This window comes from Salvelinus fontinalis, chromosome 28 (genome assembly GCF_029448725.1).
Source record: "Salvelinus fontinalis isolate EN_2023a chromosome 28, ASM2944872v1, whole genome shotgun sequence".
NCBI classification, from domain to species: domain Eukaryota; kingdom Metazoa; phylum Chordata; class Actinopteri; order Salmoniformes; family Salmonidae; genus Salvelinus; species Salvelinus fontinalis.
In genome coordinates this window covers 18,944,294-18,965,097 of record NC_074692.1, presented here as the reverse complement: position 1 = coordinate 18,965,097, position 20,804 = coordinate 18,944,294, and the positions used below count along the sequence as shown (strand labels likewise).

The 20,804-nt window shown below is 41.3% G+C and overlaps 2 protein-coding genes across 2 annotated transcripts in view; one reads left to right on the top strand and one right to left on the bottom strand.

The window, feature by feature from the left end:
* Positions 1–14,849, top strand: part of LOC129826319 (inositol polyphosphate-5-phosphatase A-like) — a 46,525-nt gene extending 31,676 nt beyond the window's left edge. The window contains exons 5-16 of the mRNA XM_055886906.1: positions 3,390–3,453; positions 4,088–4,191; positions 4,433–4,485; positions 5,066–5,185; positions 5,298–5,382; positions 5,492–5,587; positions 5,685–5,759; positions 8,582–8,655; positions 8,765–8,876; positions 8,986–9,054; positions 9,160–9,219; positions 10,339–14,849. Coding sequence (XP_055742881.1) covers positions 3,390–3,453; positions 4,088–4,191; positions 4,433–4,485; positions 5,066–5,185; positions 5,298–5,382; positions 5,492–5,587; positions 5,685–5,759; positions 8,582–8,655; positions 8,765–8,876; positions 8,986–9,054; positions 9,160–9,201 — 894 coding nt within the window. The 3' untranslated portion in view covers positions 9,202–9,219; positions 10,339–14,849. The remainder of the gene's footprint in view (positions 1–3,389; positions 3,454–4,087; positions 4,192–4,432; positions 4,486–5,065; positions 5,186–5,297; positions 5,383–5,491; positions 5,588–5,684; positions 5,760–8,581; positions 8,656–8,764; positions 8,877–8,985; positions 9,055–9,159; positions 9,220–10,338) is intronic.
* Positions 14,850–16,900: 2,051 nt separating this feature from the next.
* Positions 16,901–20,039, bottom strand: LOC129825819 (homeobox protein Nkx-6.3-like). The gene is made up of 3 exons (XM_055885957.1): positions 19,051–20,039; positions 18,127–18,296; positions 16,901–17,970 (listed from the first exon to the last, which is right to left on the bottom strand). Exons 1-3 carry the CDS (start codon positions 19,460–19,462, stop codon positions 17,740–17,742), a joined length of 813 nt encoding a protein of 270 aa, XP_055741932.1. The 5' UTR covers positions 19,463–20,039; the 3' UTR covers positions 16,901–17,739.
* Positions 20,040–20,804: the final 765 nt, after the last annotated feature.

The following is a 20,804-nucleotide window of genomic DNA, read 5'->3' as shown; positions in this document are numbered from 1 at the left end:
AATTCCCTGGTTTTCCCTAAATCCCAGTTGGATGTTTTGTTCTCCGTGTGTAGGCAGGACCTTGGGTTACATGCTGAGCTTGTATATGAAGAAAGAACCTTGGCGTGATCCTGGACAACACCCTGTCGTTCTCAACTAACATCAAGGCGGTGACCCGTTCCTGTAGGTTCATGCTCTACAACATTCGCAGAGTAAGACCCTGCCTCACGCAGGAAGCGGCGCAGGTCCTAATCCAGGCACTTGTCATCTCCCGTCTGGATTACTGCAACTCGCTGTTGGCTGGGCTCCCTGCCTGTGCCATTAAACCCCTACAACTCATCCAGAACGCCGCAGCCCGTCTGGTGTTCAACTTTCCCAAGTTCTCTCACGTCACCCCGCTCCTCCGCTCTCTCCACTGGCTTCCAGTTGAAGCTCGCATCCGCTACAAGACCATGGTGCTTGCCTACGGAGCTGTGAGGGGAACGGCACCTCCGTACCTTCAGGCTCTGATCAGGCCCTACACCCAAACAAGGGCACTGCGTTCATCCACCTCTGGCCTGCTCGCCTCCCTACCTCTGAGGAAGTACAGTTCCCGCTCAGCCCAGTCAAAACTGTTCGCTGCTCTGGCACCCCAATGGTGGAACAAACTCCCTCACGACGCCAGGTCAGCGGAGTCAATCACCACCTTCCGGAGACACCTGAAACCCCACCTCTTTAAGGAATACCTAGGATAGGATAAAGTAATTCTTCTAACCCCCCCCTTAAAAGAGTTAGATGCACTATTGTAAAGTGGTTGTTCCACTGGATATCATAAGGTGAATGCACCAATTTGTAAGTCGCTCTGGATAAGAGCGTCTGCTAAATGACTTAAATGTAAATGTTTATTTGACCTGTGAAAGGAATAGAAATACCAACACACTTAACTGTTGTATCCTTTTGTATAGTTTATTGCAACGTGACAGTATGTGGGTGGGAATGTTTCTCTTAGTTATAGTATGATGAACTGTATATTCTGAAAGTTATAGAGTGTGAGTACACACATAGGCCATGTGTTTAAAGGCTGGTTTATACACTTGGTCTTGGCTCTCCCCAGGTCTTATCCTAATTTATTCTCAGTCCCCCACCTCTCTCTAAATGTAACTACAGTATATGACTGTGTGTCGGTACAGCACTAAACTGCCATTATAGAGCTGTAGGAGGCTGTCTCGGTCATGGACGCTGTCTCAATCTCCACACCTGTCATACTGCCAGCTCTTAGACCAACTCTATCTTCAGCCTCCTTTCCAATGGCCTCTGTACCTGGAATAAGTACTGTTTGCCAGCGTTTTTAATTCTGAGCCACATTCTAACTGTTATAGTAGAGCCTGGTTCCTAATGGCAGGTCTGGCAGGTCAACACAGTAGTTGTTGCATAAATCCAGTCTTGGGAGGGTCCATCCCTATCACGTGCAGAGTGGCACAGTATTAACCCTAACCCCACCCAGGTGAGACCCTAACACTGGAGACCTGACAGTGGGGGTCAATGGATCTGTCCACACTCAGAGTGTGTGAAGTGGAGGGGAAAGTCAATGGCCAGGTGTGGGGAGACAGGCCAAAGTCAATAAATTTAACTCTAGATTAAAACTATTGATCCCAGGCCATTTGTAAACAATAAATAAGGGCTGAGGGGAGTGGCGGACAGCTGGGACTATGTTTCCGCTGTGCTGGGGTGTCTGCGCCCCTCCTCCCCTGCCCTAAGAGGGCTGCAGCCCCCAATGCCTCATTCTCATTTCGCCTGTGCCACCTACATTGATTTTCAATTTGTTTCTCTTCGGCTGTGGATCATCAGCTCCCTGGCCAGGAGAGGCTGAGGGATAGGGGGGAGGGGTCTCTGTTCAAAGGGGCTGTGAGGAGGGAGGCAGGCATGCAGGCATTCCCTGTACAAATGGTGTTTTGATAAAAAAATCACTTGTAAGTCGATAGTTTTTTATTAAACTGTGCACAAACCTGATTGATGAAGATAGGTGGTTGGCAGAGTATGTGGAGGAGAACCTTTCTGTGTGTGTATGTGTGTGTATGTGTGTGACATTAAGGTTTTTATGAAAAGACACAGCAGACTTTTACAGTCATAAAACAGTTTTATGGTTTTAAGAATATCAACAACAAAAACATCCAATGCTATTGATACCTTCACTATATATACAGTACATTATACAATGTTTCTTAATCGGTAAACACTCTTAAAAATGCCACCATGTTGTCTCCAAACTGAGCTAATGCTCAAGCAAACTAAAATGTGATGTAATTTAATAACTGCTATAACCAAGGGATTCAGTTTAATTAGTCGATGTTAGATCGAACTTGCGAGACCCTCCGTTTAGTCCGTACCCCCTTTCTCTCCTCTAACCCCCAGCTAACCCCCCTTCCTCCCTCAACATAACATGGACAGGTCTGTCCCTAATCGCTGGTCACCCGGGCTAGTTGGAGTAGGGACAGCTTCATCCCATTAAATGAGGATTGCTCTGGCAGTGAAGATGAATGGTCTCTTCAGGGAGAGATCTCTCTTGCCGTCACGCCTGAGACCCTCTGGGTGCCGCCATATTTTTCTTCGTCCCCGAGTCGCAGCCGTCAAGGCGGCAGACAGCAGCCGTACTGCTTAATACCTTTTAAATTGTTTTAATTTTCTGTCTTTATTGATCTCAGGGTTTGATTAATCAGATCATTGAAGCAGGCAGTTAGTACAATCAAAATTGTCAGCCCATGTCAGGGATGATTAGGTGCTAAAGTGTGTTTGTGTGCTTGCGTGTGTGTATATGTGTGTGTGCACGTTTGAGTGTGTACTGTGTACATGTTATTGCAGTAAGACTATGTGTTTCTGTGGAGAAAAGTGAGTTGAGCGTAATATAATTGCTTGAAAAAAGGGGAGGATTGAAGGCCGGGTGTGTGTGGCAGGAGACTAGATCTACTGAAGATTGGGATGGTTAATGATAATAATGGAATCAGGATCAGATCATGTTGGATGACACTGACTCAGCCATTAGGTTGTTTCTTTAAGTCATTATGACTGTATTTTACCACTGAAGCCTGAGGGCTGTGTCTGACCAGCATGGTCTAGCATGTCTCTTGAGCATGTTGAAGTGAATAAAGCTGTTTCGCAAGAAATGATGACGTTGAAACTTGAAACAACTATTTGGCATGGATTCAAACTATAAGTGAGAACTGTACGAGGTATTTCTTGAAGGATGCAATATTGGAAAATCAGACATTCTATATTCACTAACAGAAAAAAATATGTCTACCTGTACTGTACTAGCTAATGTACATAATAAAATTGCAAACTTAAATCAAACTCTATACTATCATCAATGCAGCAAACTGTCATTCTCTGCAATTGTTTTAAAGGAGCTTGTATTTTATTATTTGTCCTTACAGGCCTTGGGAAGCATGTACTTCATCCATAAGTCATTGAAAAACATCTACCAATATGATTTTAATGGTAAGGACATTACAATCATATCTGTATGACATCATTATTGACTTTGAATAACAAAAGATTAATGACACTTTGTTATCACCTTATGATGGATCACTTCCATTCAGGCCCTGCACATGGCGATAATTTCAGAACATCTGCATCAGTCCTGGTGTGCAAACTTGGCCCTTTGTAATATATCATGATTATAATATAATTAGAGTTTGGCACAAAAGAGTTTAGGAGGAAGCAAGATCAATTTTGTATGTCAGTCTGGAGATTCCTGTCTGTATTTTTATATAACGTGTCTGATCATCTTTTGAACGCCGCCGGGGGATGGACACATCTTTTGGCCCAGACATATCAGTGAATCTGAATTGAAAGTGGGATGTATTCTTTTCTTGTTGCATAGTCCAGTCACGTTAGGCATGGAAAAAGCTCTTCAGAAAAGGCTTATGGAAGAGCCATTAACATCCCATGCCTGCCATGTTCTGTGTCGCCAGTCAGATCAGTGCACAGTGACCAAACACTGCCTAATGGCCTGATTATAGGTTCTCTGATCACATATGGTACTGTTATAAGCTGAACGTCACTTTATTGATTAGTGTTTGCATGTTTTCTCACTCTTTTACCCTTCCACGCCTCTCTCCCCTCACAGTTAAGGATTTTAAAGCAGTGTCTGGACAGAACAAGTTTGTGGGCTCCCTGGATGAAGTAACCACAGTGGAGAAAGAAAAATTCCTGAAGAATTTCTGGCCCGATGTAAGTGTGTGTGTGTGGGCTGGGAGGTCAGGGTGGGCCGGGATGTGTTGGGACAAATGGGTCTATAGGGGCTGAAGGGGGAGTCTGCCCAATCTGACAGGGATATGAGACAAATTGTATTGAATAATCAATAATTACCAGAATGGCCCTCCAATGAGTTAGTTAAATGGTGCTATTTGTTGAACATTTCACATACAAAACATTCATCGGTATAGCTTCTGTTGTGTGATGTGTTTTGCAGTTCAAATGGTCTAGGAAGGGCTTTATGAGGACCCGGTGGATCATTCACAACCAGTACGTGCTCTACTCTACTCTACATTACTCTACTCTACTGTCTACTATCACAGCTCATCAATAGACAGGGACCCACAGAGAGAGAGGCTGCTCGAACAGTCACAGCCAGCTGTCAGCCCATTGCTCACTGCTACTGCAGTGGTTGAAGCTGAAGCTCAGCAAACACCCTCGGTTTCCTCTGCACAATAGTTACTATTTGCCCTCCTGTGTCACTACCACTGGGTCTTAGACAAAAGGAGTTCATGGGCAGAGTGCTACAAGGTCACCCTGTAAGTAAACACAGCCTGCCAGTTGTATGCACATTAATTGTGTTCGGGTGGCAGCAGCAGAAAAGGAGTTAATGCTTGGCACAGGAGACAAATGTGTTTCTTTGTGGACTAGCATGCACCTCGAGTGCACTCACTAATAAGTAAGCTCTTCATAACTACCACTGAACGCTTCCCACACATACACACGTGTAGATTCGATAGAAGGCAATAACAAATATCTTCCCAATGATTTCATTTTTTCATAGATCTGCCTGACACTTCTCACTTTGTGTGTGTGTGCTTGCGTGCGTGCGTGTGTGTGCTCTCGGCAGGGGTCTGGACCTAGTCAACGTACACCTCTTCCATGATGCCTCCAACCTCATTGCCTGTAACGCCAGTCCCTCCATTTACTCAGACAACCGCCAGAAGGCCCTGAGATATGTCATCAACAGGTAAGCCTGTCCATTCTCAGCTTTGGAGAACAACTCAAGTGCAACTACTTGAGAGATATAATGCTTTTGCATTGAGCCCACTTCGATTAAGACCACTGTCGTTTCCTTCCAGGATATCAGACAGCAGCTACACCCCACTCCCCTTCTTCTTGTTTGGGGATTTCAACTTCCGCCTGGACACCCTTAGCCTGGTCCAGGTATTATTACATGGCCCACTTCCTTAAGAATTTAATGAGAATCAGGAAACTTTACTAATGGTTAGATGACTATTGAGTTTTAGTTGACCTAACTGTGTGTGTGTTCCAGAACTTGTCCACTTCAGCAGTGGTGCAGACAGTGAAGAAGGACAGCAGTAATGAGGTGGAAAAAATTATCTGTGAGCAGAAGGACAATGACCACAAGGTGAGTCTCCCCACCCATCAACCTCTTCCATCCTACTGTCTCCCTGTTGTTATTCAGATTCAGACGTTTACTGTATCTCCTGTTCCTTCATCTCAAGGTTCTTCTCCATATTGAGACCAAGATATTTGCCTACCTGCACCAGGCAGTGTTCACAGAGGACAACGGCAGAGCGGTGAGAACATTATCTACTGTATACATCAACCCCACCCATATTAATCTCATGGGCTACTGCTTGCTGCCTTGACAGCAATCATTAATGCCTTGGCGCCGATGACGTGGATGTCGATTAAGGCAGCACCCCCCCTCCCCACCTCTCTGATTCAGACGGGTTGGGCTGAATGCGGAAGACACATTTCGGTTGAATGCATTCAGTTGTCCAACTGACCAGGTAGCCCATTTCCCTTTCCCGTCCCTACCAGTTCTAAACCGAAAACAACCACAGAAGATACTTCATTAACTTCTTATGGCTGCAGGGGCAGTATTGAGTAGCTTGGATGAAAAGGTGCCCAGAGTAAACTGCCTGCTCCTCAGTCCCAGTTACTAATATATGCATAGTATTATTAGTATTGGATAGAAAACACTCTGAAGTTTCTAAAACTGTTTGAATGATGTCTGTGATTATAACAGAATTCATATGGCAGGCAGAAACCTGAGAAAAAATCCAACCAGGAAGTGGGAAATCTGAGGTTTGTAGGGTTTTCAACTCATCGCCTATCGAATACACAGTGGGATATGGGTCAGTTTGCACTTCCTATGGCTTCCACTAGATGTCAACAGTCTGTAGAACCTTTTCTGATGCTTCTACTGTGAAGTGGGGCCGAAGGAGACGGGAATGAGTAAGGTCTATCATGAGCTGACCATGCTCTGACCATGCACGTTCACATGAGGGAGCTCTGTTCCATCGCACTTCTGAAGACAATGGAATTCTCCGGTTGGAACATTATTGAAGATTTATGTTAAAAACATCCTAAAGATTGATTCAATACATCGTTTGACATGTTTCTACTGACTGTTACGGAACTTTTTGACATTTCGTCTGCTTTTAGTGAACGCGCTTCCTGACTTTGGATTTGTTTACCAAACACGCTAACAAAAATAGCTGTTTGGACATAAATGATGGACATTACCGAACAAAACAAACATTTCTTGTGGGAGTCCTGGGAGTGCATTCCGACGAAGATCAGCAAAGGTTAAGTGAAGATTTATAATGCTATTTATGAGTTTTGTTGACTGCACAATTTGGCGGGTAACTGTATGGCGTCCTTTTGTGGCTGAAAGCTGTTCTCAGATTATTGAATATTGTGCTTTTGCCCTAAAGCTTTTTGAAATCTGACATAGTGGTTGCATTAAGAACAAGTGTATCTTTAATTCTATGTAAAACATGTATCTTTCATCAAAGTTTATGATGAGTATTTCTGTTATTTGATGTGGCTCTCTGCAATTTCTCCGGATATTGAAGGCATTTCTGAACATGGCGCCAATGTAAACTGAGGTTTTTGGATATAAATATGAACTTTATCAAACAAAACATATATGTATTGTGTAACATGAAGTCCTATGAGTGTCATCTGATGAAGATCATCAAAGGTTAGTGATTCATTTTATCTCTATTTCTGCTTTTTGTGACTCCTGTCTTTGGCTGGGAAAATGGCTGTGTTTTTCTGTGATTTTGCGATGACCTAACATAATCGTTTGTGGTGCTTTCGCTGTAAAGCCTTTTTGAAATCGGACACTGTGGTGGGATTAACAAGAAGTGTATCTTTAAAATGGCGTGAAATACTTGTATGCTTGAGGAATTTTAATTATGAGATTTCTGTTGTTTGAATTTGGCGTCCTGCACTTTCACTGGCTGTTGTCATATCGATCCCGTTAACGGGATTGCAGCCATAAGAAGTTTTAATGGGGGGATAAACTTCCTGATTTGGCCTCATTTTTCGGCTTGGTCATTAAGAAATGCAGCGGCCATGACTGAAGCCACACGTCTTGTGAGGGTGGTTTAATTTGGGTGTCTCGTGTGTGTGTGGTTGCACGTGGCAAGAGTTTGTATATTCACTCTGTCAAAACAGTACACAGCTAGTCACTCACCCTTCTAGATAACTTGAAACAGTCTAACCAGGTCTTGTCTTGAAGTCACCTAGGCTAGCTAGTGCTTGCCAACTTCTTTCACCAATTAGCTTCAGCCGGCTGGTGTGCAACGGTAGCAAAGTTGGTTTGACATTGGGTAGCCTATCTCTAGGGCTAGTTGGGAACAATCAATAAATTACACAATGTAAATGGGACAATATTTTCATGTTGCACATCTTTTAGTTGTCTCATTAAATGCTTTCAATATTTGTACATGAACTTTGACAATTTATAGTTGGTTTTAGGTTTTTAAGTCGTTGAAATTTGGAACTATTGACATAAAAAAAATATTGTCCCATGTACATTGTGTAATTTACTGATGGTCCCTAACTAGGCCGATGGTTCCTAACTTATGGATATCGATTATGATTGGGTTGGGTTCAGCTGTACCTGACCCAATCACTTGGATGCTGCCAGCTGTGGGCATGTGGCCAGGATTGAAATAAACCCAACGTAATGAAAACTGTTATGGTACACTTCATGCTGAGGAGTATTTCTGTCTGTAAAAAAAGCCATTTTATGAGTAAAAACTAATTCTGATTGGCTGGGCCTGGCTCCCCAGTGGGTGGGCCCGGCTGCCAAGTGGATGGGCCTATGCCCTCCAAGACCCACCCATGGCTGCACCCCTGCCCAGTCATGGGAAATCCATAGATTAGGACATAATGAATTTAGATCAATTGACTGATTTCCTTATATGAACTGTAACTCAGTAAAACATTTGAAATTGTTGCATGTTGCGTTTAAATATTTTTGTTCAAGTATTGGTGAATTCTAGGTGAAATTGAATATTCACATTATGCAGATCTTTATGGTTTGCAGATACCATGTTTTCAGACCTCCAGTAATTGTTAATCCTTCTATATCCCTCAGATTCTGAAGTATGACAAGGAGATCTCAGCCTTTCAAGATGTCATTACAGAGGAAGACATCCTGTTTCCACCCAGGTAAGCCTCATCCCTGGCAGGCTAGTCACTATTACGATCAATCCCTGTTACTATGCCTGAGGAGTGTTACTGCTCACACTAACTGCCATGCTGTGTGTCTGTCTGTCAGTTACCCATACAGTGAGGACTACACTAAACCCACCCAGTACGTGAACACTCGCTGCCCCTCCTGGTGTGACCGCATTCTCATGTCTCACACTGCCCAAGACATCATCCACAGGGTGAGTCACTTGGCAACACTCTGCCATCCACACTTCATAGATTAATTGATGTATTTACCATAGATCCATGTTCTACAGGCCTATTAAACAGCTGTGTGTTTCATTTTAGAGAGATGAGGGAGCGAGCAGTGTGGTTTACAACACAATGGGCCCTAATGTCTGCATGGGAGACCACAAGGTAATGTTTTGTTTTTATATAATGTTACATGTCTGGTCTTGAAAAGGGCCCTTGATAAACAGGAGGAAACTTATGTACCATTGTGTATTCCCCCTTTTTTCCTAGCCTGTTTTCTTGTCCTTTGCACTGAAGACGAATGGCCATTGACAAGGATCCCGCTCAATGGTAAGAGTATATGTGCTAGTGAGTGTGTAGTATATGTCGTGTAGGTATACAGGACTATAACCAGGGGGTCACTCTGAAAGAGCGATTACAGGCCAAAATCATTTCCAGCTCCTGGGCCTTATTCCCGAGAGAGCCAAAGGCCAGGCTGGTCCAGTGGAGTGCTATGGGGATGAACTAAGATGAAGTGGCTCTGTGGACAAACTGTCTCCTTTGTGCATAATGTAGTTTAATGTCACTTCTGTTGATCTATGTCTATAGAATGTTCTCTTCTGTCACTGTGTGTAGCTACACCAAGCCCAATGTGGGACCTCTGTTCATTCATTACCAGACAGATCGCCGGCCAGAGAGACATGCATCGTGCAGAGCAGTGTATTGGCATTTTTACAGCCGTGATTTTGTTTTGCTGCCTGTTATATGGCTTTTTCATACGATGGTTCTCTCCTTTATAAGGATTCCTCTTCAACAGTGATGAAAGCCATTTCAGAAAGGAAACACCACATAAAAATATGTTTAACCATTTATTAAAGAATTAATAATGCAAGTCTTGGCGATATAGGCTCTGCTCCTTCAGGGTAGCTCACAGCCCAATCAAAGCATCAATATATAAAATGACCTACAAGCAGTGAGCGTGGATGGCTATACCAATCCCCCAGTAGGAAACAGAACCTAACAGGTGGAAGCTGGTTTGGTGGTGGGAGCAAACGCATACTAGCAGTAGCAGCAAGCGGCAGTAGGATGTTTGAACAGAACCCGTCAGTTTAAATGGACCACCAAATAAGGTAAGCGTGATTGTTACGAGCATCTAATTAGATGCACTCAGGTTCCCTTTCTGAACTGGCTTCGCTTTATGCATGGGAAGAACTTAGGGCTGTCAATTAGCTTTTCAATGAGAGGGACAGCATTCCAAATAATATGTGATTATCTGGTCTGCCATGCCTATCCTGGTTCCATCTATGAATCCAGTAGGATTTCACCCAATTTGCACTTTTATGTTTTATTTTTTTATAACTCCTTTACCAATCCTATATCATTCATTTACACATTGAAATAACAGATTATTTATAGATGTTATGTTTTCCTTGTGGATGGTAAAGAGTGTATTAACTTTTCTCCCTTTAGGAATGCCAGTATCTATCCAACACAAGTCCCACTGGCCATCACCATCACACTCCCACTCCACTATCTGTACCAGAGGATAAAAAGAACAGCTCCTCTCCCTGATGTGCATGCAGTCAGTCAGTATCCACCCCACCAGGTCTCTCACGTTCTCTTCTCCTCTCACTCCAAGTTATTGATTGCCATGGCTTGGGTGACATCACCACAGATTTGATCATCAGCATTATGGATTTTTTGACGGACAATTTGCTCTGTTCTGTGCTGGGCCATATATCTTAAATCGTCTGAACCCAAAATACACAGAGATGCAGGGTTATTTTTTTGAGTCCTACCTTCAGTGCTCGACCATTGGAACCAGAGTATGTGTGGCAGATTGCTGGATGGAATAGGGCCAACGAAAAGACAATGTGGGACTGCTGATGTTGAGCCCATGGTCTTGTCATGGAGGGCGCAAGTCTGTCCCAATGGGATTAAGGAGACATGTGAGGACACACACACTGGCATCTTGCCAAGTAAATACCCTAACTTCAGCTGATCAAACGGTTTTCAAGTGTCAAGGGTTTACGGTTAAGTATTCCTTCTGATATCCCTGAATGGAATATGCATGCATGCTTTTCAGTTGTATTTTAGTAGTCTTTTATTTTACCTATTTATTTTTAAACTTTTAACTGGTTACTATCAATATAAGTATGCTTAAATCAAATATTTAGAAACACAATAAACAAAAGCAACTACAGTATTTCAATGCACCCTCAGCATGTTTGGCCAGCTTGCATCCCTCTTCAGAATAGAGCAGTAGCATAATACACATTTCTCTGTGCATTCTCATGTTGTGTTTTCTTTTGTTAAAAACATACATTTCACCAGTACATACAGTGCCTTCAGAAAGTATTCATACCCCTTGACTTATTTCACATGTTGTTGTGTTAAAGCCTAATTCCAAAAATGGATTACATTTTAAAAAATCTCACCCATCTACACGCAATACCCCATAATGTCAAAGTGAAACATGCTTTTATACATTTTAGCAAATTTATTGAAAATGAAATACAGAAACATCTCATTTACATAAGTATTCAGAACCCGGAGTCAATGCTTTTTAAAAGCGATTACAGCTGTGAATCTTTTTGGGTAAGTCTCTAAGAGCTTTACACACCTGGATTGTACAATATTTGCCCGTTATGCCTCTTAAAATTCTTCAAGCTCTGTCAAGTTGATTGTTGATCATTACTAGACAGGCGCTATTAAGTCTTGCCATAGATTGTCAAGCCGTTTTAAGTCAAAACTGTAACTAGGCCACTCAGGAACATTCAATGTCATTTTGGTAAGCAACTCCAGTGTAGATTTGGCCTAGTGCTTTATAAAAATAAATACCTTTTTTACCCTTTTTTCTCCCCCAATTTCGTGGTATCCAGTTGGTAGTTACAGTCTTGTCTCAACGCTGCAACTCCCGTACGAGAGCCGTGCATCCTCCGGAACACAACCCAGCTATGGTGCTAGCAAAGACTTATAGATGACCTGGAGCCAGTGGGTTTTGCGACGAATATGTAGCGATGGCCAGCCAACGAGAGCATACAGGTCGCAGTGGTGGGTACTATATGGGGCTTTGGTGACAAAACGGATGGCGCTGTGATAGACTACATCCAGTTTGCTGTGTAGAGTATTGGAGGCAATTTTATAAATGACATCGCCGAAGTCAAGGATCGGTAGGATAGTCAGTTTTACGAGGGTATGTTTGGCAGCATGAGTGAAGGAGGATTTGTAGCGAAATAGGAAGCCGATTCTAGGTTTAATTTTGGATTGGAGATGCTTAATGTGAGTCTGGAAGGAGAGTTTACAGTCTAACCAGACACCTAGGTATTTGTAGTTGTCCACATATTCTAAGTCAGAACCGTCCAGAGTAGTGATGCTAGTCGGGCGGGCGGGTGCGGGAAGCAATCGGTTGAAGAGCATGCATTTAGTTTTACTAGCATTTATAAGCAGTTGGAGGCCACGGAAGGAGTGTTGTATGGCATTGAAGCTCGTTTGGAGGTTTTTTAACACAGTGTACAAAGAAGGGCCATAAGTATACAGAATAGTGTCGTCTGCGTAGAGGTGGATCGGAGAATCACCAGCAGCAAGAGCGACATCCTTGATATATACAGAGAAAAGAGCCGGCCCGAGAATTGAACCCTGTGGCACCCCCATAGAGACTAGTTTAGTATTGTGGAGTGAGTATAATGTTGTTGATCCATCGTCAGTTTTCTCATATCACAACCAAAATCACAAAAATCCCTGAGTAGTTTCCTTCCTCTCCTCCAACTGAGTTAGGAAGGACACCTATATCTTTTTAGTGACTGGGTGTATTAATACATCCTCAAAAGCCTAATTAATAACTTTGCCATACTCAAAGGGTTATTTAGCAGCGTCTGCTTTTTATTTTTGTATTTAGGCTTGCCATAACAAAGGGGTTGAATACTTATTTGACTAAAGGCATTTAAACTTTACATTTATTATTAATTTCAAAAATAATTATTTAAAAAAAATCAATTTTATGGGGTATTGTGTGTGCATCAGTGACACAAAATCTAAATGTATCCTATTTCTAGTACAGGCTCTGACAACAAAATGTCGAAAAAGTAAAGGGGTGTGAATACTTTCTGAATGCACTGTACATACTCTCCCAGCTCATCCCTCGAACAGTCGAACTTTAAAGAAAAATGCCACGCTGAGGTCTCTTTTCCTAACCTCCTTCCATAGCTATGGTTATAACTCAGCTTAAATCAATAAGATCATGTAAAAGACCAGTGGGGCCAGATTCAGGCTGGGAGCCCATCAGGTCAGTATGAAAAATGGAAATGCCCTCCCTCCCCATTGGACCTCTACCTTGAATTCCCGCAGACTCTAAAGTATAATATCTACATGCTGCTGAATACTGATTATGTGTGACGGGGAATATAAGCTTGTTGTGTGCAACAGAGTGGCAATTGAATGCAAGCTTCACCCCAGAAATGTAATTGTTAAATAAAATGTAGACTGTCTATATGTGGGTAACAGGGTTGACGTGTTGTTCCTGACCCGCTCAGTTCTCCACCACAAAACACCAGAAAATGGCCAAAAAGAGTAGAACCAGCTCACCCGCTTCTACACTATGATTTGACAATTAGATGTTAATGTTTCTTTTGGAAAAACGATATTTAAAAAGGAGTAGTTTAACCATATTAAATGAAGAGTTCAGTTCATGTAACAGGGTTGACCTTAAAATGAGGAACAGACATAAATTAATCACTAATCACATGAAATAAATTATCTTCAGAAATGACTGTCAAAGCAACAAAATAGCTAGGGCTTTACAATGATGGTGAAAACTTGGAGAAGTGTTGGGGTTAAGTGGGTTAATCTTCCTAGAAGTCACAGAGGGTACACGGAGGGATGTTTAGAGAGTCTTTACTCATCTGATTTATTGAATTATCTGTGTGGTCTATATTAAAGGGCACTTAATTGAATATAACTGGCTTTTAAAATTAAATATTTGTGCATCATTTATTCTTAAAATATCAAAGGGACGCAAAAGACACTCATTTCGTGGAACGACCCATCTATTGTTTTACTGTTTCAGTTACTGTGATCAGTTTAACTTCTGCCAAATCACTATAACTTATTTACCATACAATTATTTTAAATTAATGTGTCTGAAATGGATGTCTGATACCACAGCCACACACAAAATCACATGCAAGCACGCACGTACACACCCAGGCACATGCTCACACAAACACACGCAAAGTTCACAACATTTTAAGCTTGAAACCACTATATTATTTTGGTTGAAGTTATTTTATTGATTTGATCTATTTTCCGTGTTCTATGCTGATTTGTGCTGCAGCAGATCTTTGTTCATTGTCCATCCTCTGTATTTTGTATGAAATGGATGGCTGGTTTGCATAATTTTGTTTTATTATGGACTAATTCAAAGACTTTTAAAATATAATCATGGTTTTCGTGTTATTTTATAGTTGTATGTGTTATTCAGAATGCACTTAAATGATCAATGCATATTAATGACTTTTTTATTTTTCTGTTATACTCTCTATATTTTGAGGTAGAAAATGCATAATTTGTAATCAATCTTCCTCTGTAGTATGTGTTGACTGATTTACACTCAATCTGCTGTGAAGTAATTGTAGACTGATAATACCAGGATTCATTAGTTCAAATGTATAGATCATCCTTTTAATCTGGACCCTCTCAAATTTCCTTACGTTTGTTTACAATTAATGATTGATGTGTCTGCGTGGAAATTGCAAGGCCTACCTGTCAATAATATATTTGTAGTAGTTGATTCATGTTATGGTCAACATATTCTAATAATGCCCTCCAGGGAATGCTCTTGGTTTGGAGTTCAACATGAGGCCAGTAGTATTGTTAGATGGAGTGGACTAATGTTGTTTGTCATTTCTGGTTGAACACAAACAAACACTACATTCTTGTAATGCTTCCAGTTTTGTAAATAAATGTTGACCACTGCAATTACATTACTGTATAACTCTCCCTTAATGAGATTCTACCTTGCAAAATCAATATCAATTTTAGAGCTACTAGCTTGTTTCTTTTCAGTTGGCTTTCTAATTGCAATTTATCTTAGAGTTGTGCAAGGGTTTTCCTTTTGGCAGGTAACTCTGACCACTATTGGTCTTTCTCTTTCAGTCACACCAGTGCTCTGCATAACACAACCATTGCCAAGTGATTTCAAATAAAGCTCATTATGTATGGTTTCACTCCAATGCTTATCGACACCACTGGATGCAGCTGATTTGTAACATACCATAGACGACGTACCACTCCTTTAATGTAGGCCTAATGTATGACACGAGAGTGCCTTGAATCGCCAATGCTTGTGGTGGAGTGTCCTTAAACAGTTCCCATCAACTGGGTTACAATGGGTTGTACTTGCTGTCAGGGAGGAACACACACAGATCACTGCAAGGTGTTTTGGAGAGGTCATTCTGAAATAGGTCAACTTTTATTTGATTATTCTCATGCTAATTGTCCATCTGGACCTTACACACTCAACTTTTACTTATTATGGCCATGTTATTTATTCCCATTCTATGGTTTGAGAATTCAGCCCAGCCTGAGACATGCCTCTTTGGTTGGAGAGAGAAAAAGTGAGGCTGCGTATTGATAGGACTTTGTGTGAAGTAGATGGGATATTAAACGTGCCCTCTCAAGGTGGAATGGGCTGGCTATTTCGGACAGTCAGAACTGGCCAAGTTGTTTCGATCAATACCCTTTAAAACTCCAGAAAGGAAAAGCCAACTGAAATTGTGAGTTGCTCTGAATTCGATTCTCACAATTATTGCATTTTGGAGGACAAATGTTGATCCAATACCGTTGCCTTGGATTTATCAAGTGCTAGGCAAAATAATCAGCAGAAAAAGTACAGTCTGCAGTCAGCAAATGTAAATTGCACACCAAAAACAATGGAAATGAACTGTCCTGGCCTAGATGCTGAAAGATTTAAGTAAAGCAGATCCTATGAATATGCAAGTCTCATTTATGAAGAGCTTTTGCAGTTTCACAGAACTGGGCTCTTAAATCTTTTTTTTCTTTTTTTCTTCACTTTCATACGAAGCTGCACAAGAACTGAAGTGTTCTGAGAGTTTCCTAGATTCAGTGATACAGCACAGGCTTCGTTTCCCAACCGTGCCCAGACTGATATCAATGTTGCTCTTCAGCTTTTCTCAGAGATGGGTATCCCAGCCTTTACCACTGCCTTTTCTCTCCTGTTTATAGAACTTTTAGTAGTAGAAAGGTATCTGGTATAGTATATTCATATGGTTATATTCTCAAAGTTTGTAGTCTGTATGCTGTTGCTTTTAATATATAATCTCTATCTTGAACTGTAGAGCGACCTAACTCTTGACGTTAGCGTCTTGTTACTCTCAGAAGTCCCAGACCTGGAGCATTGTTCACATTGTGGGAGGCAACCCGTCTGCCTAGGGAGACTAGCATCTTGTTGATGTTTTACTATCAACAATTGCAGAATTGTTTCAACAGTACAACAAGCACAATGCATATTTTCCCTGGTGCTGGGCACACCCTCACACACTCCCGTAGCATCTGTCCTAATGACAAACAGCACTGAGCTGCAGGGGCCAGGGGTGAGAGATATTCAATTAGTGAATGAAATAGAATAGTAGCATTGATTTTGTGATGGCGTGGATGGGTCTGATGGCTTTGTCTTCTACACAGAACAGTTCAGCCAGTCCAATTCCAGCACCCTGGTAACTACATAGATCACCTTGGGATTGGCCTTTGACCCCTCACTTCTACTCAATGATTGTGCCTTTCTACCCGCCATCTGTCTTAACTGTCGCTTTTAATGTATTAACAACTCTATTGCTGATATAGACTTCAATGTCTGTCTCGATGTCAGATACAGCAGAGTATAAGTTGTTTGTTTGGGAATTGTTGTTTTTTATATGAAAACAATTACTAAAAAACCAAGGCATGACACAATAATTGTACCATTGTATTCAATAAATAATTCACAATAATTTATTGTACAATTAAAAATGTCATCATTCATTTACATTATCCTTATGCAACTTAATTTGGATGTGCAGAAACCCTCAAATGTCATGAAAGCTTGCATGTCTGCATGACATTAGCCAACACATTAGTCAAAATAAAAGGTCAAGACTTATCTTGATATGTGTACCCTCAACGCCAGTGTTAAAAAAAACAGCATTGCCAGGCTCTCAATTAAATGAATCAAAGTTAATAACATAAATATTCTGTGTTTAGGGTACAGCAGTTGACTGAAACAAGTTCAAATGGACATTCAATATTAAGAGTACAACAAGCAAATTAATTTGATGATCTAAAATAAAAAGTCCTTGACCTGAAGTGTTTATTCTATTCAAATAAAACAGGTACTGTCCAACTGCATTATCCATGGTTTACATATCTATTTAGCTTTGGTCTGCAATAATGTGTATGTACACATGAGAAACTATTTCCTTTCACGTTTGATGCAACCATCATAGTGCAGCTGAGGATAATAGATCATGATGGGTTTCCTACATAACAGTTAACCATTTGCCTCATTGAAACTCATTGATGAATTCTATTTTCAATTTAAACTGTTTCACCCATCATTTAATGGTAACATCTTCCCTCTGTTTCCATTATGGTTACAAATACGGTACGTCAAGGCATCACTTCACGTGAACCGTTACCCTTTTTTCTCCTTAAACGTACTGTATTATAAATGTGCCTTATTTTGAACATGCTTGAATATTTAGTTGTGTGTCTGTACTACAAAATGTGTTTAATTCTACCCCTTGCTACAACATGCACATCTGATGTGTGCGTGTGTGTCTGTGTGCGTGTGTGCGTGGCAGCTTTTGTATGTATGTGTCAGACGTGATGTGGTCCAAGGCGGAGTACAGAGAAAGCCCGGCGGTGTTTGCGCAGCAGCAGTCGTATCTTCTCGTCGTCCGAGTCGGGATCCAGAGGCTTGTTGTACTCCTCATCCTCCACCTCGTTCTCCGAGGCCTCCCCTCCCTGCTCACCCCGCATCGCCTGGGTGGAGCTGGGCTCTGAGGCACTCTTCTTCCTCCACTTGGTGCGGCGGTTCTGGAACCACACCTGATTAAATCGTTTCTTTACTTAGTGGGATTTCTTATTTTAACCAGCATACATTCAATTATACAATACTGTAATCCTTTTTACTAAATTAATTCAGATGAAGTGTATAGTCAGTGCATGCATTTAGATCTGTCTATATGGGGACTTTTGCTTTACCTTGACTTGTGACTCTGTCATGCCCAGGGAGTAGGCCAGTCTAGCTCTCTCTGGCCCGGCCAAGTACTTGGTCCGCTCAAAGGTTTTCTCCAGGGCAAATATCTGATGTCCACTGAATGTGGGTCTGGTGTGCTTCTTCCTGCCTGAAATATCCTCTAGATGCCCAATGTCTGGAAATGAAGTATGCATTACAGTTATTTTCAATTTACGTCACTTGGAGACTGCATACAAATAGTGAGGTAAATAATGATGGTCAATTACATAGATATTTTTACATATCAGTAAAATATTAGTAGTAGTTAGTCAAATACTCATATTGGAGGAATCAAAATGAATATACAACCATTTGTACTGTATTGTGTGTTTGTATTACAGAGATGATCCGATATAGTATTAGATACATTTCTCAATACAAACTTTTTTCACATCTTAAAATGTTTTATGTGACCTATGCAGCATTATCCTTGTATAGCATGTAATCAGATTTCAGATATTTGAATGTATGTTAAGTGAATGAGTCAGCCAAATTCTATGTACACTATCTTTACCGAAAGACTGAATGGTTAGTGATAACCAGTATTTAAACAATGACACATACAATTACATTATAGATTACAATAGACTGCCATATACTTTATACAATAATATATTTACACCTTTAACTAACAGAACCTTGATTTAAAAACTTTTATGAGAAATTAAGTTACTCAAATGTTTTAAGATATTTGTTTTTTAAGCAAACAGATGAGTTACAAAGTAATTTACACCAAATATATTCATTTGTTTAAGCTTTGAGAAAAAACATGAAATCTAGCTAATAATACAGTTCTCTGAGTATTATGGATGGGTGATATAAGCCATGCCTCAGTCAGTTGGTGTGTGAGTCATGTGATGTTCAGGTGACTATGGTGCGGAGTTACTCACTGTTATTGCACTGCTGCCTCCCTCCTCTCCACTCGTACCCGCTCTCTACCCAGCAGCTGCCACTGCGACCCTTCACGGGGCACTCAGCGCCAGGCTTGGTGAAGCCGCCCAGTGAGGGGTTGTAGTCTGCACGGTTGTAGTAGACCCCCGGGGTGGCCACGGTGCCAAAGCCCCCCATGGTAGGGTATCCAGAGAGCAGGGTGGTAGTGCCCGTAGCGCCCATCATGGAACGGCTGAGGATGTCACTGATGCCGTGGGGTGTGCCTGCTGCCTGCAGCTGGCTGTTCAGGCCTGGGTTGAGCTTGTAGAAGGAGTTGGGCACTGAGTACTGACACACAGGTGCCTTTAAGTCCGAGGAGAACTGGTTCAGGCTGTTGTTGAACAGAAAAGACCCCGGTATGTTGGAATCCATGAGAAGTGCCTCCACTTTTAGATTTCACCAACTCACCTAACAAGGTCCAGTCATGAAAAGACCCAGTGCGGCCCACAAAGGTTCACGTTTACCTCTCTCAACAAGACTGGATGAATACGGGTTCGTTGATTGTGTTCTTATTTCTTAATCCAGTCTGTTGATGTTCAAATGATGCTGATGCCAATGTCCCCTATCTGAGGACTAGATTACTCCAGGTCACTGGTATCTGTAGAGGTGTCTCTCTAGCTGGCTATGACAGCAGAGGGCAGGTGCCAGCATAAAACCTCTTCACTGTCTTCCTTCACCTGCTTTGTGCCATAGTACTGAAGGTGACAGTTCCAAAATCAACATCAGGTGTTGTGTAACCTGAGAAACAGTGTTCACAGTTGTTCCTTAAGACAAATATCTCCTCCCTGCTCTCTCCTCGGGGGTCATAAATAAGCAGTATCTTGAAGTGGAGTGGCACCTTGATAAAGAAAGAACATATTAGAATGCTGCCTTGGATTGGTCGGTCCCGCAGCTCTCGTATTTCTATTGGCTCCCGGGACAAAGCCAAGCCTTCTATTGGAAGGCAGCAGATTAATAGCATTTTGAACAGGTGGAGTGGGAACAAGTTGCTTTTTGATGACCTGCCATGGCTGGCTCTCTGTGGTGCTGAGGCAGAAGCAGCTTCAACACACAGGTTTATACGTCTTCTGTTTTAGTCCATAGTATGGCGTATCAACGCTAATATGGGAAAGACTGATATTGTGATGGATCAGCTTTATCGTAAAACAATAGCTCTGTATCATCTTTACCTTTTTTGTAAGATATTGTGAACAGTGGTTATTATAAAATGTATTGATGCACAATGGAATCATTGGATTTCTCTTTTGCAGTAAGTTTAATTATAATGTTGATACATTCAGTGACTACCCTCTGTCCATTTTATGCATCATCTTTAATGGTGTTCTGTATCTCTTCATACTAATTTGATGAATAGATGCAAATCAATTTGTTTGTCCTTTGTCTATATTGGAATGTATTTAACGCTCTATGGAAATATAAATATAAACAGTGAATTTATTAAAACAGATTATTTAAATCCAACTGTGCATATAAGATAAAATCCTTACTACATGTAGTAGGGTATATTTATTACAGAAAGTAACAAACTAATTATTATTATCATCATCATTAACTGGTGTATTTGTAATATGCGCACATATAGCTCTGATTTCTGTAGTTGTCTATATAGGCACATTTAGCAGAAGTGAAATTCATGACACATTCAAAACACTGTTTGCTCTTGCCAGGACAGATGAAAAAGTAAGGGGAAATACCAAGACCATTGCATATTCTT

Coding starts and splice junctions, on each gene's coding strand:
- LOC129825819 (XM_055885957.1), bottom strand. CDS start 19,462: ATGGATTCCAACATACCGGGGTCTTTTCTGTTCAACAACAGCCTGAAC. Junction 18,297..19,050: donor GAGGCAGCAGTGCAATAACA/GTGAGTAACTCC, acceptor CTTCATTTCCAG/ACATTGGGCATCTAGAGGAT. Junction 17,971..18,126: donor TGACAGAGTCACAAGTCAAG/GTAAAGCAAAAG, acceptor CGATTTAATCAG/GTGTGGTTCCAGAACCGCCG.